This window comes from Piliocolobus tephrosceles, chromosome 11, assembly GCF_002776525.5.
Source record: "Piliocolobus tephrosceles isolate RC106 chromosome 11, ASM277652v3, whole genome shotgun sequence".
NCBI classification, from domain to species: Eukaryota; Metazoa; Chordata; class Mammalia; order Primates; family Cercopithecidae; genus Piliocolobus; species Piliocolobus tephrosceles.
This window is the reverse complement of record NC_045444.1, coordinates 65,962,940-65,976,288: the sequence shown is the minus strand read 5'-3', so window position 1 is coordinate 65,976,288 and position 13,349 is coordinate 65,962,940. Positions and strand designations below refer to the sequence as shown.

Here is a 13,349-nt window from a genome sequence, read left to right as displayed (position 1 = left end):
GTAGTCTCAAAGAAAGTAGTGGGACAGATACTTCAGATGCTCAATATAGGGAAGAGATGTCAACTAGAATTCTGCAGATGGACATACTCTCAAGTAGTTAAAACAGAAGTCACTATATGGGTAGTATTCCCTTAACTTGCATGTATCTTTGCTTAGGAGAGGAGTAGTGATGCAGACAATGTCCAGGTCATTTGAAATTGACTTTGGAATGTCTATATTTTAGGCTTTTTAATGAGGCAGTGTTGCATAGTAGAAAGAGAATAGTTTCCATGTATATGCAGATTAGAGTTCAAGTTTTAGTTACTAGTTATGGAAATTTGGTGAAATTTCTTAACAGATTTCTTCTGAGCCTCAGTTTCCTCATCTATAAGATGATGATAACATGCATCTTGTCTGGTTGTTTAGATTTAAAAATCATATCTGTCCTACTACCATGTCTGAACATAGTAGATACTAAGAAAATTATAACTTATTTAAAATACTAGTTTCTTGAGCATATCAGTTTGAGTAGTGATAAGCGGTGAACCGGTGGGACTTTATGTAGAAAACAGTGGAAGAGTGCAGGTGAACTATTGTTGAACGTGGTCGATTCTGAATGTATTTCTAATTAATCTTGCAAAACTAACATTATTTTAGTATTTTATAAAGGAATTATGATTTGTCTCTCTAACAACCATTTTCATTATCCCTTCGAAGACAACTTTCTGCCTTTGTCGTTGTTTTCATAAAACCAGCTTTCTCCTGATTTTCCTGTATTCCCTTATTAGTCATCTAGTTTCCAAAACTTGACTCTCATGTTTTATTGTTCACTAAGATCTATATCTTTTTTGATGTTTCTCAGATATTATCCACCCCTTTACCACCAATATTATATCCCCCACAGGAATTTTGACCAAATTCCTCTGCAGTTTGAAGTTTGGAGCTAAGCACATTCTTTGATATCTACTGCCAAAAATTTCCTTCTCATCACTTTCTAGTATACACCTAATCCTATAATGTCAGATTATATTAACCCTCAAAATCCAGGCTTGTCTACTGTCACCTTAATGAAAACAAGTACTATAACCATAATTCATAAGCTAAGCTTTTTGCATATTTTCCCAAATACTGTTAAAACTCTTAGAAACTAGATACTATTTTTTCCAATTTACAAATAAGGAAATTGCTTTGAGTTTATTAAGTAGCTTAGCTGAGGTTGCGTTTAAACATCTGGTAGATGTTGAAACTGGAATTTGAACTCAGTTCTGGCTCCAAAGCCCATGTCTTTTTCATAATTCCTGACTGTACTACTTCAGTATAACTCTATGTTAGGTCTAGTATACGAAAATGAAGTCTCATGTTATCCACACAGTCACACTGTGAAGTCAACAGGCTAGGTATTATGCAGAACACAAAGGCTAACAGTCTTTTAGACTCTTAGACTATTTTGTTACTTCTGCACTTTACAGACACAATAATGGTAAGGATCTGATTTTATCGGCCAGCTATCTCTCTTACCTGGTATTTCTCAGAAGAATCATAACCAATGTCAGGAAATCCCTGCTGTAGCTACTCTCTTGGAACATGTATATTCACAAGAAGAAGCAACTCAGTTGCAAATTAGTGCAGAGAATTTAGAGCATCTGCCTTTGTGACTAATTGAGGTTTATATTTGAAATCACTCTTTCCCCTGTCTGTTCACTCTTGGTATATACAGATTGTGTGTCCTCCCTAAGAGTCATTTAAGTCTCTTATACCTCAGTTTCCAAACTGTTCACTTGACCCAGCAATCTCATTACTGGGTATGTACCCAAAAGAATATAAATAATTATATTATAAAGACACATGCATGTGTGTATTTATCACAGCACTATTCACAATAGCAAAGCCATAGAATCTACCTAAATGCCCATCAGTGATAGACTGGATAAAGAAATTATGGTACTTATACAGGAATACTCTGCAGCCATAAAAAAGAATGAGATTATGTTCTTTGCAGGGACATGGATGGAGCTAGAGGCCATTATCCTTAACTAACACAGGAACCGAAAACCAAATACCACACGTTCTCATTTATAAGTGGGAGCTAAATTATGAGAACACATTAACACATGGAGAACAACACACACTGGGGCCTTATGGAAGGTGAAGGGAGGGTGGAGGGTGGGAAGAAGAAGAGGATCACAAAAAACAACTAATGAGTACTAGGCTTAATACTTGGGTGATAAAATAATCTATACAACAAACCCCCATGACACAAGACACAAGTTTACCTATGTAATAAATCTGCACTTATACCCCTGAATTTAAAATAAAAGTAAACAAACAGAAAAAACCTGTTCCTCCACAGCTACCTGGAAAGATGACCGCTTTTCAATCTCCGTGTAGGTTCTATTACTATATATTTAAAAAGACCATCTCAAACATACCCCTTAGATTTAGCTAAAATCTATCCCATAGTTTCCTGGTAATGCAGTGATAATATGAAATTTACTTCTATTTACTGTGTCATATAACTCATGGTTACCCAAAATACGAATAGAATGGTCTGAGTTTCCAAGGCAATATATGTAAAAAGCAGCTCAGTGGATAAACTTTGCTGTGGGGAAAGATCGCAAAAAGCAAGGATTCATTCTTTCCTGTTAGTTCTTGATGGTTTCAGAGAACTGTACCTTGATTGTTTTAAAAGCCTTAGCTTAAGAAAGGATAATCAGGTACTTTGGTAGGGAAGATTTATTGTGGCTAGAAAAAATTTTCCCCCCACATTGTCTCAAATAAGCAGAAGCTTCCGATATTCTGAGATTTCTAATAAAAATATTAGTTCTATCAAGAAACAATTTCAAATACTATATTCTACAGCAGTCTTACAACTAAAGTAACCACTATTGAAGTTTAACTCTGGTTTCTTCTCCTTTATACAATTTGTCATAAACACCACAGGCTAATTTTTCTTCTTAAAACACTCCTTTCATAAAAGCCACTCTCCTACTTAGGCAGAAACTTTTAATGGTTCCCCATCACCTCCAGTAAAAATCCTTCAAGTCTTTTGCATATGTTTTAAGATTTTAGTCTAACTCTTAACTCCTCTTTCCAACTACCATCACACATAATTCTTTGTTTCCTGATTGTGCTACTCATTCTGACCTTAGCACCCCTGCTCAGTCTTTCAATAGTTATTCCCTCTTCTACTCGTTGCAGAATGCCATCCTTCCTCTCCCCTTCCTCCTCCCCACTTGCCCCCAGTCTAAATCCTGTCAAGCCTTCAGGACCTAGTTTGTTGAATTTTCTCTGTGAAGCACTTTCTCACCATTCTGAACCACTTTTCCTAGTCCGAATTTGTGGGACCCACTTATGGTCTCACTCATTTGTGTGCAGTTAATTGTTAAGAGCGTATTTTATATTGTCTTTTCTGCTCTTAAAAAAATTTTGTATTACAGAAGCAGGGAGCAAGAAAAACGCAGAGAAAGAGAAAGAGATATGGATCGAAAAAGGTCCCGGAAATCCCCATCTCCTGGGAGGAGAAACCCAGAAACATCAGTAACTCAGAGTTCCTCTGCTGAGGATGAACCTGCTACAAAGAAAAAGAAAGATGAGCTGGATCCTCTTCTTACTCGCACTGGTGGAGCATATATTCCCCCTGCAAAGCTCAGGATGATGCAGGAACAGATTACAGATAAAAACAGGCATGTTGATATCAATCAGTATATAAAGCCATTATATGGTCATTGAAAAATAAGTCATATATTTTACTGTACTTGGGAGTCATTTCATGAAAATAATGTTAAAAATTAAGGAACACTATGTAGTTTTTATGTTCTTATAATTTACTGTAATTATTGAAAGAGTTTTAATCTTTATTAAAATCACTTCTTTTTAGCTTAGCGTACCAGAGGATGAGTTGGGAGGCCCTAAAGAAGTCAATTAATGGTCTTATCAACAAAGTCAACATTTCCAACATAAGTATTATTATTCAAGAGCTTCTTCAAGAAAATATTGTTAGAGGAAGGTAAGTTTTCTTTTTATTTGTAGTATTTTATTTGTGGTATTTCTAAGTAATTTTTTCAAAGGTGTATAATATCTACATGAACAATAATCATTGATTTATTGTGCTACTTCATTTCAAAGGTCATTGAGAATATTTATTTAAAATGCAGTACTTATAAAAATATAGACTGCTAAGAAATAACTTGTGCCTTGCTGTTAGAGGTTGTATGGAATTTTTGCTTTTTGAGAAGCTTCGATTTCACATAATGGTTTTTGCAGACATTCACTTAATGCCTCCAGTAATTTAAACTCGTGAAGAATAATGAATATCACAGTATACTACCTCTAACTAATTTAATTTTTTATTTCTTTCTAAAATTGATGAGTAAAAGTTATATATATTTGTGGTGTGCATCATGATGTTTTGATATATGTGTACTTTGTAGAATGGCTATATCAAGCTGTTTAACATGCATTCACATACCTGTCTTTTTTTTGTGGTGAGAACACTTAAAATGTACTCTATTTTCAGCTCTCAAGTATATAATATATGGTTATTAACTATGGTCAAAATATTGTAGAATGGATCTCTGGAACTTATTCCTCCTGTCTAACTGAAATTTTGTGTCCATTGACGAACATCTAAATTCCCCCAACCCCGAGTCTCTGGTAACCATCATTTTATACTCTGATTCTATGAGTTCAGTTTTTTTTAGATTCCGCATATTAGTGAGATCATGCATTATTTGTCTTTCTGTGCCTGGCTTATTCACTTAGCATAATGTTCTCCAAGTTCATCTGTGTTTTTGCAAATGACAGGATTTCCTTTATGGTTGAATAGTATTCCCTTACACATACATACATTTTCTTTATCCATTTATTCACAACAGAGACTTTTGTTGTTTCCGTATTTTGACCATTATGAATGATGCTGCAATAAATGTGGAAGTTCAGATACCTCTTCAACATACTGATTTCATTTGCTTTGTGTATATATCCAGTAGTGGGATTGCTGGATCAAATGGCAGTTATAATAGAAAAAAATGTTTTTAGTGTTGATTTGTTTTAGAGATGTGGGTCTTGCTTCGTTGTCAGGCCAGAGTACTATGCATGGTCATTGTTCACTGACCCCTTGAATTGCTGGGCTCAAGGAATTCTCCCACCTCAGCATCCTGAGTAGCTGGGACTGCAAGCACTCATCACCACACTGGGCTAATTTTTTAATATTTTGTAGAGAATGAGGTCTTGCCATCTTGCCCAGGCTGGTCTTGTACTCTTGAGCTCAAGCAGTCCTCCCCACTTGGCTTCCCAAAGTGTTGGTATGATGGGCGTGAGCCAGCGCACCTAGCTGGTAGTTCTGTTTTTAATATTTTAAGGAACCTCTAGACTATTTCCATAATGGCTGTACTAATTTATAAATCTTTTTTTTTTTTTTTTTTTTTTTTTTTTTTTTGATACGGAGTCTTGCTCTGTCGCCCAGGCTGGAGTGCAGTGGCCGGATCTCAGCTCACTGCAAGCTCTGCCTCCCGGGTTCACGCCATTCTCCTGCCTCAGCCTCCCGAGTAGCTGGGACTACAGGCGCCTGCCACTGCGCCCGGCTAGTTTTTTGTATTTTTTAGTAGAGACGGGGTTTCACTGTGTTAGCCAGGATGGTCTCGATCTCCCGACCTCGTGATCCACCCATCTCGGCCTCCCGAAGTACTAATTTATATTTCTACCAACAGTGTACAAGGGTTCTCTTTTCTCCATGTCCTTGGCGACACTTGTTATTTTTCATCTTTTTTGTTACAGCCATTGTAACAGTTGTGAGATGTCTCATTGTGATTTTAATTTGCATTTCTTTGATAATTGGTGATGTCAAGCATTATATGTATATATAATGCTATTTGTACATCCTTTGAAAAATGTCTGTTCTTGTCGTTTGCTCATTTTTTAAATTGGGTTATTTGTTTTCTTACTATTGAGTTGAATGCCTGATGTATTTTGGATATTAACCCCTTATAAGGTGTATGGTTTACAAATGTTTTCTCCCATTCCGTAGGCTGTCTCTTCACTCTGTTGATATTTTCCTGTGCTGTGCAGAAGCATTCTAGTTTTTATGTAATCCCATTTGTCTCTTTTTGCTTTCACTGCCTGTGCTTTCGGGGTCATATCCAAAAAATCATTAACCATACCACTGTCTTGGAGCTTTTCCTTAGTGTTTTTCTTTTAGAAACTTATAGTAGTTTCACAGTTTCAGGTCTTATGTTTAAGTCTTTAATCTATTTTGCATTGATATTTGTATATGTTGCGGGACTAAGGTCTGTTTTCATTCTTCTGCATCTGGATGTTCAGTTTTCTTGGCACCATTTATTGAAGATACTGTCTTTTCCCTATTGTGTATTCTTAGCATCTTTGTTGAAAATCAGTTGACTGCAAATGTCTGGATTTATCTCTGGTTTCTTTGTTCTCTATAGCTCTATGTGTCTGTTTTTATACTAGTGTCATGCTGTTTTGATTACTATAACTTTGTAGCAGATTCTAGGTCAGGGAGTGTGGGAGGTCTCCAGCTTTGTTGTTTTTGTTCAAGATTGCTGTGGCTATTTGGAGTTTTTTTGTGGTTCCATGTGAGTTTTAGGATTGTTTTTTCTATTTCTGCAAAAAATGTAACTGGAATTTTGATAGGGATTGAGTTGAGTCTGTATGTTGCTTGGGTACTATGGACATTTTAATATATTATTTCAGTCCATGGACATGGGATGTCATGCATGTTCTTCCGTTTTTTCATCAGCAATTTGTAGCTTTTAATGTACAGACCTTTCATCTCCATGGTTAGATTTATTTCTAAGGTTTTTTTGTTTTTGTTTTTCTTATAGTTATTGTAAATGGGATGTTTTCTTGATTTCTTTTTCAGAAAGATAGTTCATTGTAAGCATATGGAAGCACTACTGATTTTTGTATGTTGATTTTATGTTTGCAGCTTTACTAAATTAGTTTATTAGTTCTAACAATTTTTTGGTTAAGTCTTTAGGGTTTTCTATATTAAGATCCTATTTATAGCAAACGGACTTCTCTATTTTTGATTTGGATGCCTTTTATTTCTTTCTCTTGCCTCATGGCTCTGGCTAGGACTTCTAGTACTATGTTGAATAGAATTGGAAAAAGTAGGCACCCTTTTCTTATTCCTGATCTTAGAGGAAAAGCTTTCAGCTTGTCACTGTTGAGTATATTAGCTGTGGGTTCATCGTATATGGCCTTTATTCCAATTCAATTTCTAGTGAGAGTGAAGTGGGAATGTGAGAGAAATGGAAAAGATAAGAATAAATTTGAGAAAAGCGGAAAGGAATCACCATATTCTATAATATGTGGTTTTAAGCAATTGGTGATATTTAAAAGGGTCAGAAAATAGAAGTACTCCGTGTTCTACTTATTATTTTAAAATCTGAGGGCTGTTTTCTCATGTCATTTTACATGACCATGATTCATCTTTTAAAAAATATGGAATGTAGTGGCCACGCATGGTCGCTCAATGCCTATAATACTAGCACTTTGCGAGCCTGAGGCAAGAGGAGCACTTGAGTCCAGGAGTTTGAGACCAGCCTGGGCAACATTGTGAAAACCCATCTCTATGAAAAATACAAAAATTAGCTGGGCATGGTGGCATGCAGTACTCCCAGCTACTCTGGAGGCTGAGGTGGGAGGACTGCTTGAGCCCAGAAGGCAGAGTTTCCAGTGAGCCAAGATCAAGCCCTGCACTCCTGCCTGAGTGACAGAGTGAGACCCCATCTCTCCCCAACCTCACCAAAAAAGGTGGTGGTATAAAGTAGGTGCAGCGAGTTGTAGAGGTACAGAAAGTTGATCAAGAGACAGCCATTATCCATAAAAGTGGGCAGAAAAAAAGTAGACTCAGAAGAGTTATGGATTGCTAAAGATATTATAATTTATAGGCTGCATCCTTTTTCTCATTTTCTACTCTAGTGATTCTGTTGTTGTATCTAAAACTACCATTAAGACTTTTTTTTCCTAACTTTTGGCAGTCCAATAATTACTTGTCATTACATCGCTAAAAATAACTTCAGTTTGCCCAATTTGCCTTTCCCCTTCCTCATCAAGTGCATATAGCAACATGACCACTTTCAAAATGAGTTACAAGTAGGTACCTTTTAATTTCCTGTTATTGTTTTAGCATTAATCTTGCATTGCTTTTAATTCATGTCTTTATTTCTCATAGGAATATTCCAAATCTTCATTTTATTCAACTAAAATTAGACTTAAAGATTTAAACCCAAATTTGTCTTTAATCACAAAATTAATTTTATAAAAATGATGGATTTGTAGTAGAAACTTTATGTTGTCTAACTTTTGTACTTTTGAAGCAGGTCTGCTTTTGTTTACTTTTTTGAAAATGTTAAAGAATTTATTTATATGAACCTTAAAAACCTCAAGTTCATGATTTGATATAACAGACTGGGAAAAGAGGAATTATATGTAGAGAGAAAAATTTTGGCGATAAATTGCAGTAACACAAATTCACATTTCATTTTCTGAAAAACAATTTTTATTTATTAGTAAGATGAACTCTTTCCATTTAGTTCTGATTTAGATTTTATGATTATTTATAGAGAAATATTACTGAATTTTAATAGTTTTTGTTTCATTTAATTCATTTGGTTATTGTTGACTCCTTTTTTTATTCTTTTTTAAACAGAGGACTGCTGTCCAGGTCTGTTTTGCAAGCACAGAGTGCTTCTCCAATCTTCACCCATGTTTATGCAGCATTAGTGGCAATTATCAACTCAAAATTTCCACAAATTGGAGAATTAATCCTCAAGAGGTTAATTCTTAATTTTCGAAAAGGCTATCGAAGAAATGATAAGGTATATATGAATGGCTTGTATGTAGAATGATACGTAGGAACAGACTAATAAACCAGTATCAACAAAAGTAAGCAAGGTTGATTGTGACACAGGTGCATAACATAATGCTTTTTAAAAACTGTCTTTCATGAGAACTTCTTTATTCTCTTAAATATCCCTGGCCACTATTGGATGAGCCACAAAAATGATGGCTATAACTGTAGAATTTTAACTGTTTAACTAGAAGTGATATTCTTTCGTGTGTTTTATCTTATAACTTTCTGTTAATACAAAAATTATACTTGTGTGGTACATGTTTTAAATAGATTGTTAGTAGGCCATAGATTAATGTAAATAAATGAAAATTGGGTTTAGTTTATGGATTAACTCTCCACCTTCATTTTTCAGCAACTTTGCCTGACTGCTTCAAAATTTGTGGCGCATCTTATTAACCAAAATGTGGTAAGTAATTATCTTCAATACTTGTTCGCATTCAGTGGCATTAGACTTCAGGGTTGATGCCACTTCACTGATACCTCTCTATTTTTGCTTTGCTTTATAGTCCTTGGGATAAATATGTTGAATGATATTTTCATTTGAAAACTATAATAAATGTATTTAATATTCTTTTTTTTTTCTTTTTCTTTTTTTGAGACAGAGTCTCGCTCTGTCACCCAGGCTGGAGTGCAGTGGCACGATCTTGGCTCACTGCAAGTTCCGCCTCCCAGGTTCACGCCATTCTCCTGCCTCAGCCTCCTGAGTAGCTAGGACCACAGTTGCCCGCCACCATGCCCAGCTAGTTTTTTTTTTTTTTGTATTTTTAGTAGAGATGGGGTTTCACCGTGTTAGCCAGAATGGTCTGGATTTCCTGACCTCATGATCCGCCCACCTTGGCCTCCCAAAGTGCTGGGATTACAGGCGTGAGCCACCACGCCAGGTCATATTTAATATTCTGTAACATAACACTTTGATGCTAATCAAAACACTTTTAGATATTTTATCAGATTAATCTGACTTAATACTATACATGGTTACTTGACTGCAAACCATTCCTTTGAAGAACCATTCTGTTCATTTTTATAAAACAATAAAGTTGGTGTCTCCTCCACTTCATTCCCTGGTGTTCATGAGAATCTAATAAATACCTGATATTTTACAAAAACCTCTATTCCTTGCCACCACATAGATATAGTCATATATGTTTAGAATCACTTTGTAGAATAGAGTTGATCAATTTTAATCTGTTTCAAATGCAAGTAATTTTATCATGCCATTATTCAGTTTGTGTTTATTTTGTATTCATTATTTGATGGTTTTGATTTAGCTTCTGTTTAACCATGAAAGTGGTAAAATTGTTCTTGCTCATACTCAAAAGTTTTCTTCAGATATATATTATCATTTCCAGTTTAATATCTTGTATAACAGGAAGAATTTTAAAGTCCTGCCTAGTCTTATTTCACTAATATTAAATGTTTTGACTCTTATTTACATGAAGATTCTTTCACTCTTAGAAATCTTTTAGATTTTGACCTAATTAGTCATATTATTACAGTGATAACTTGCTACTTAAGACCAAGGAAACTTCATTTCACATCTGTAACCATAGAGATATATTGCCGTTTTTAAATGTGTATTACACTTAGACTAGAGATTTTTGACATTGCCATAAAACACTTGATATGATAAATTTTTTGCATCTTCTCAACTGTGGTAAAGGGCAGTATTTTCTTGTCACTGATATAAGACTGTTTGACATCCCTCTTCCCCTAGTGAAAAGAAGTAGTGGGTATCTTTGATGTTGTGCACAACTGGAAGAAGGTATCTCCTGAGTTGAGATTTAGACTTCTTTCTTCACCATCTCAAATCACTGTCTGACTTTAGAAAGGCATATGTATGGTGTTTTAAACATTCTTTGTAGTTCATTTTCTTCTCATAGCAAAGCTTCTCAGTAGAATTTTGTTCCTTTTCTTCCTGGCATTATTTATAAATGTCAGTTTTTGAACATGGCCAGTAGAAATAGTTTGATATAATTTTTTAAAAAAAGATGGAATATTCAAAACTGTTTTGTTCCAGAAGTTACTAAGATATTTTGTAACGAAATTAGTATTCGTGTAACTTTAGGACTGTTTGCGTCTAATACAGTTGCAAATAGAATGAATTAGGAAATGTATATAAAGAATTGTGGTCATGAAGAAGGGTACTATAAATCATGTTACTATTTGTCATGTAGTAATTATGAAAATAATTATCTTATTAGAAAGTAGTATATGATTTTTAACATATTTTATCTATGACACTTTCCGTACATAATGGCTAAGAATATTTCTTCTAAAGATAATTCAGATAGTTGTATTCAGCTAGAAAATTAAAATTTTTGGAACAGTCATCTGAAAATTCTTAGTAGCTAGATAATAAAAGTGATAGAAAAATTGTATCCCATATTTGGAGTATTTCTATATACTTCATAAAACTTTGCCCATCATATGTGCAATATAATTATTGTAAACAGATTTACTAATTTTTAGAAATCATAAAAATATTTTAATGTATGTAAAAGCATTTTCTTTCTTCCATGTATATGTATTCTATTTAAGGCACATGAAGTTTTATGCTTAGAGATGCTCACTTTACTCCTGGAAAGACCAACAGATGATAGTGTTGAAGTAGCTATTGGTTTTCTTAAGGAATGTGGCCTCAAATTAACACAAGTGTCACCAAGAGGAATCAATGGTAAGTGTCCAGTCTTAATTTGATGTTAAGTTTTTGTTTATTATAATATTTATTGCTTATTTTATTGTCTTTTCTTTCTATTAATCTTTAGCTATATTTGAACGCCTTCGAAACATTCTTCATGAGTCTGAAATTGACAAAAGAGTTCAATATATGATTGAAGTGATGTTTGCTGTACGGAAAGATGGATTCAAGGACCACCCCATTATCCTAGAAGGTCTTGATTTGGTGGAAGAAGATGATCAGTTCACTCATATGCTCCCTCTGGAGGATGACTATAACCCAGAAGATGTTCTTAGTAAGTCTGGGGCATGTTAGGTGGAAAGAGGTGTACCAACAAATGTAAATATAGAAAATAAACATTAACTTTAAAATTTTTTTTAGATGTTTTCAAGATGGATCCTAATTTTATGGAGAATGAAGAGAAGTACAAAGCTATTAAGAAAGGTATGTAAAATTTTATAAAATAATTTAATTTGGATAAGTACAAGCAATTTAAATAGTTATGTAATACTGATAGGAAATATTTAGAGATCGTTGATACCCACCTAGTGAAATCTCTGCTCCTATAAAGTTATTCTCTTAGCTGTTTCCTTGGGCATCATTTTTTTCCTGGTACTTGCCCTTGATTTTTTACTTAATTCTGAATTACTGACCCCATTGTTCCTTTCCTCTTTCCCTTTAAACTATGCAACACTTAGGTCTCACCCATCTTAAGAAATATTCATAGATTAGTAGTAGCCTTTATTTAGCTTCTCTACCACTTACAGTCTGTGCCACCCAGTTTAATATTCAATTAAGTGGTATACTTTATTGTAAAGTGCTATACTTTATTGTTTCTTGAGGTCAGGTTGATATCCTTCTGGGAGGATGAATTATAGTATTGGTGCCTCTCTGATAAAATAAATTGATCATTTTCATTTGTATATCATTGGTATACTGTAAGCACTAACTTTGGACAGGTTTTGATTTGTAATTTGTCTTTAACATTACTAGCTGAGTGACCTGTAGCAAGTTACTTGTTTGATGGAAGACTAAATGTTACCTTTCTATGGAAGGATATATAAAATAGAGTGTTGTATATTATCACAGACAATGATAGCTATTATTACTGTTACTATTTTCACATTCGTATTATTTTCCTCCTAAAGCTAACACTCAGGCCTACTTACATAATAATTTTATGGGCTTATTTCTCTTGAGTTGTAATTTTACTGGAGAAGTATTTATTGCTGTGGAAGCAATAAATATTTACCTTTGTGTTAAACCCCAAAAGTTTGTAGTAAAAGCTCTCTGATTATAATAGAAATGTAGAGTCAGTTAGCATTGCAAAATCTTTTATCAAGCTAACAGAGCACCATTGGGCAAAATATAATTTTAGTTTTTGTCATTTGTTTGCTTTTAACATAAAGACCAACTTTGTGTAGTCTCATATACAGAGAAAGCAGAGACCTAGAACTCTGTCTCTGTCTGCATTCCATTGTTCAGTAGTGCTTAGAAGTAGAAGGTTGAAAGTAAAAGTAAAAATGGGAGAAATCTTCCATTCCTATGCATTATCCTAAAAATCTGTTATAATAATAATAATGGGTTTCTTTTCTTAAATGCTGATTTCCTAGGAGCTTTTCACTGTAATCTGTCAGATTCTTTTTTTCTGTTATAATTTCATTTCCAAGCAGAGAACTCCATAGATCCATTTTGCCTTCTTTTCTTATGAACCTCTTTTCCTGCAGTCTCCCTGAAAGATGCCAAATTTTTTTTTGTGAAATTCTTGTGTACACCTGATTTTTTTTTTTTTTTTTTTTTTTTTTTTTTTTTTTTTTT

General features: G+C 34.2%; 1 protein-coding gene across 1 annotated transcript in view; it reads left to right on the top strand.

Moving 5' to 3' along the window:
* CWC22 (CWC22 spliceosome associated protein homolog) overlaps positions 1–13,349 on the top strand; it is a 61,408-nt gene that overhangs the window by 23,023 nt on the left and 25,036 nt on the right. Inside the window, exons 5-11 of the mRNA XM_023212354.1 lie at positions 3,417–3,662; positions 3,857–3,985; positions 8,651–8,819; positions 9,207–9,260; positions 11,393–11,528; positions 11,620–11,826; positions 11,913–11,975. Coding sequence (XP_023068122.1) covers positions 3,417–3,662; positions 3,857–3,985; positions 8,651–8,819; positions 9,207–9,260; positions 11,393–11,528; positions 11,620–11,826; positions 11,913–11,975 — 1,004 coding nt within the window. The remainder of the gene's footprint in view (positions 1–3,416; positions 3,663–3,856; positions 3,986–8,650; positions 8,820–9,206; positions 9,261–11,392; positions 11,529–11,619; positions 11,827–11,912; positions 11,976–13,349) is intronic.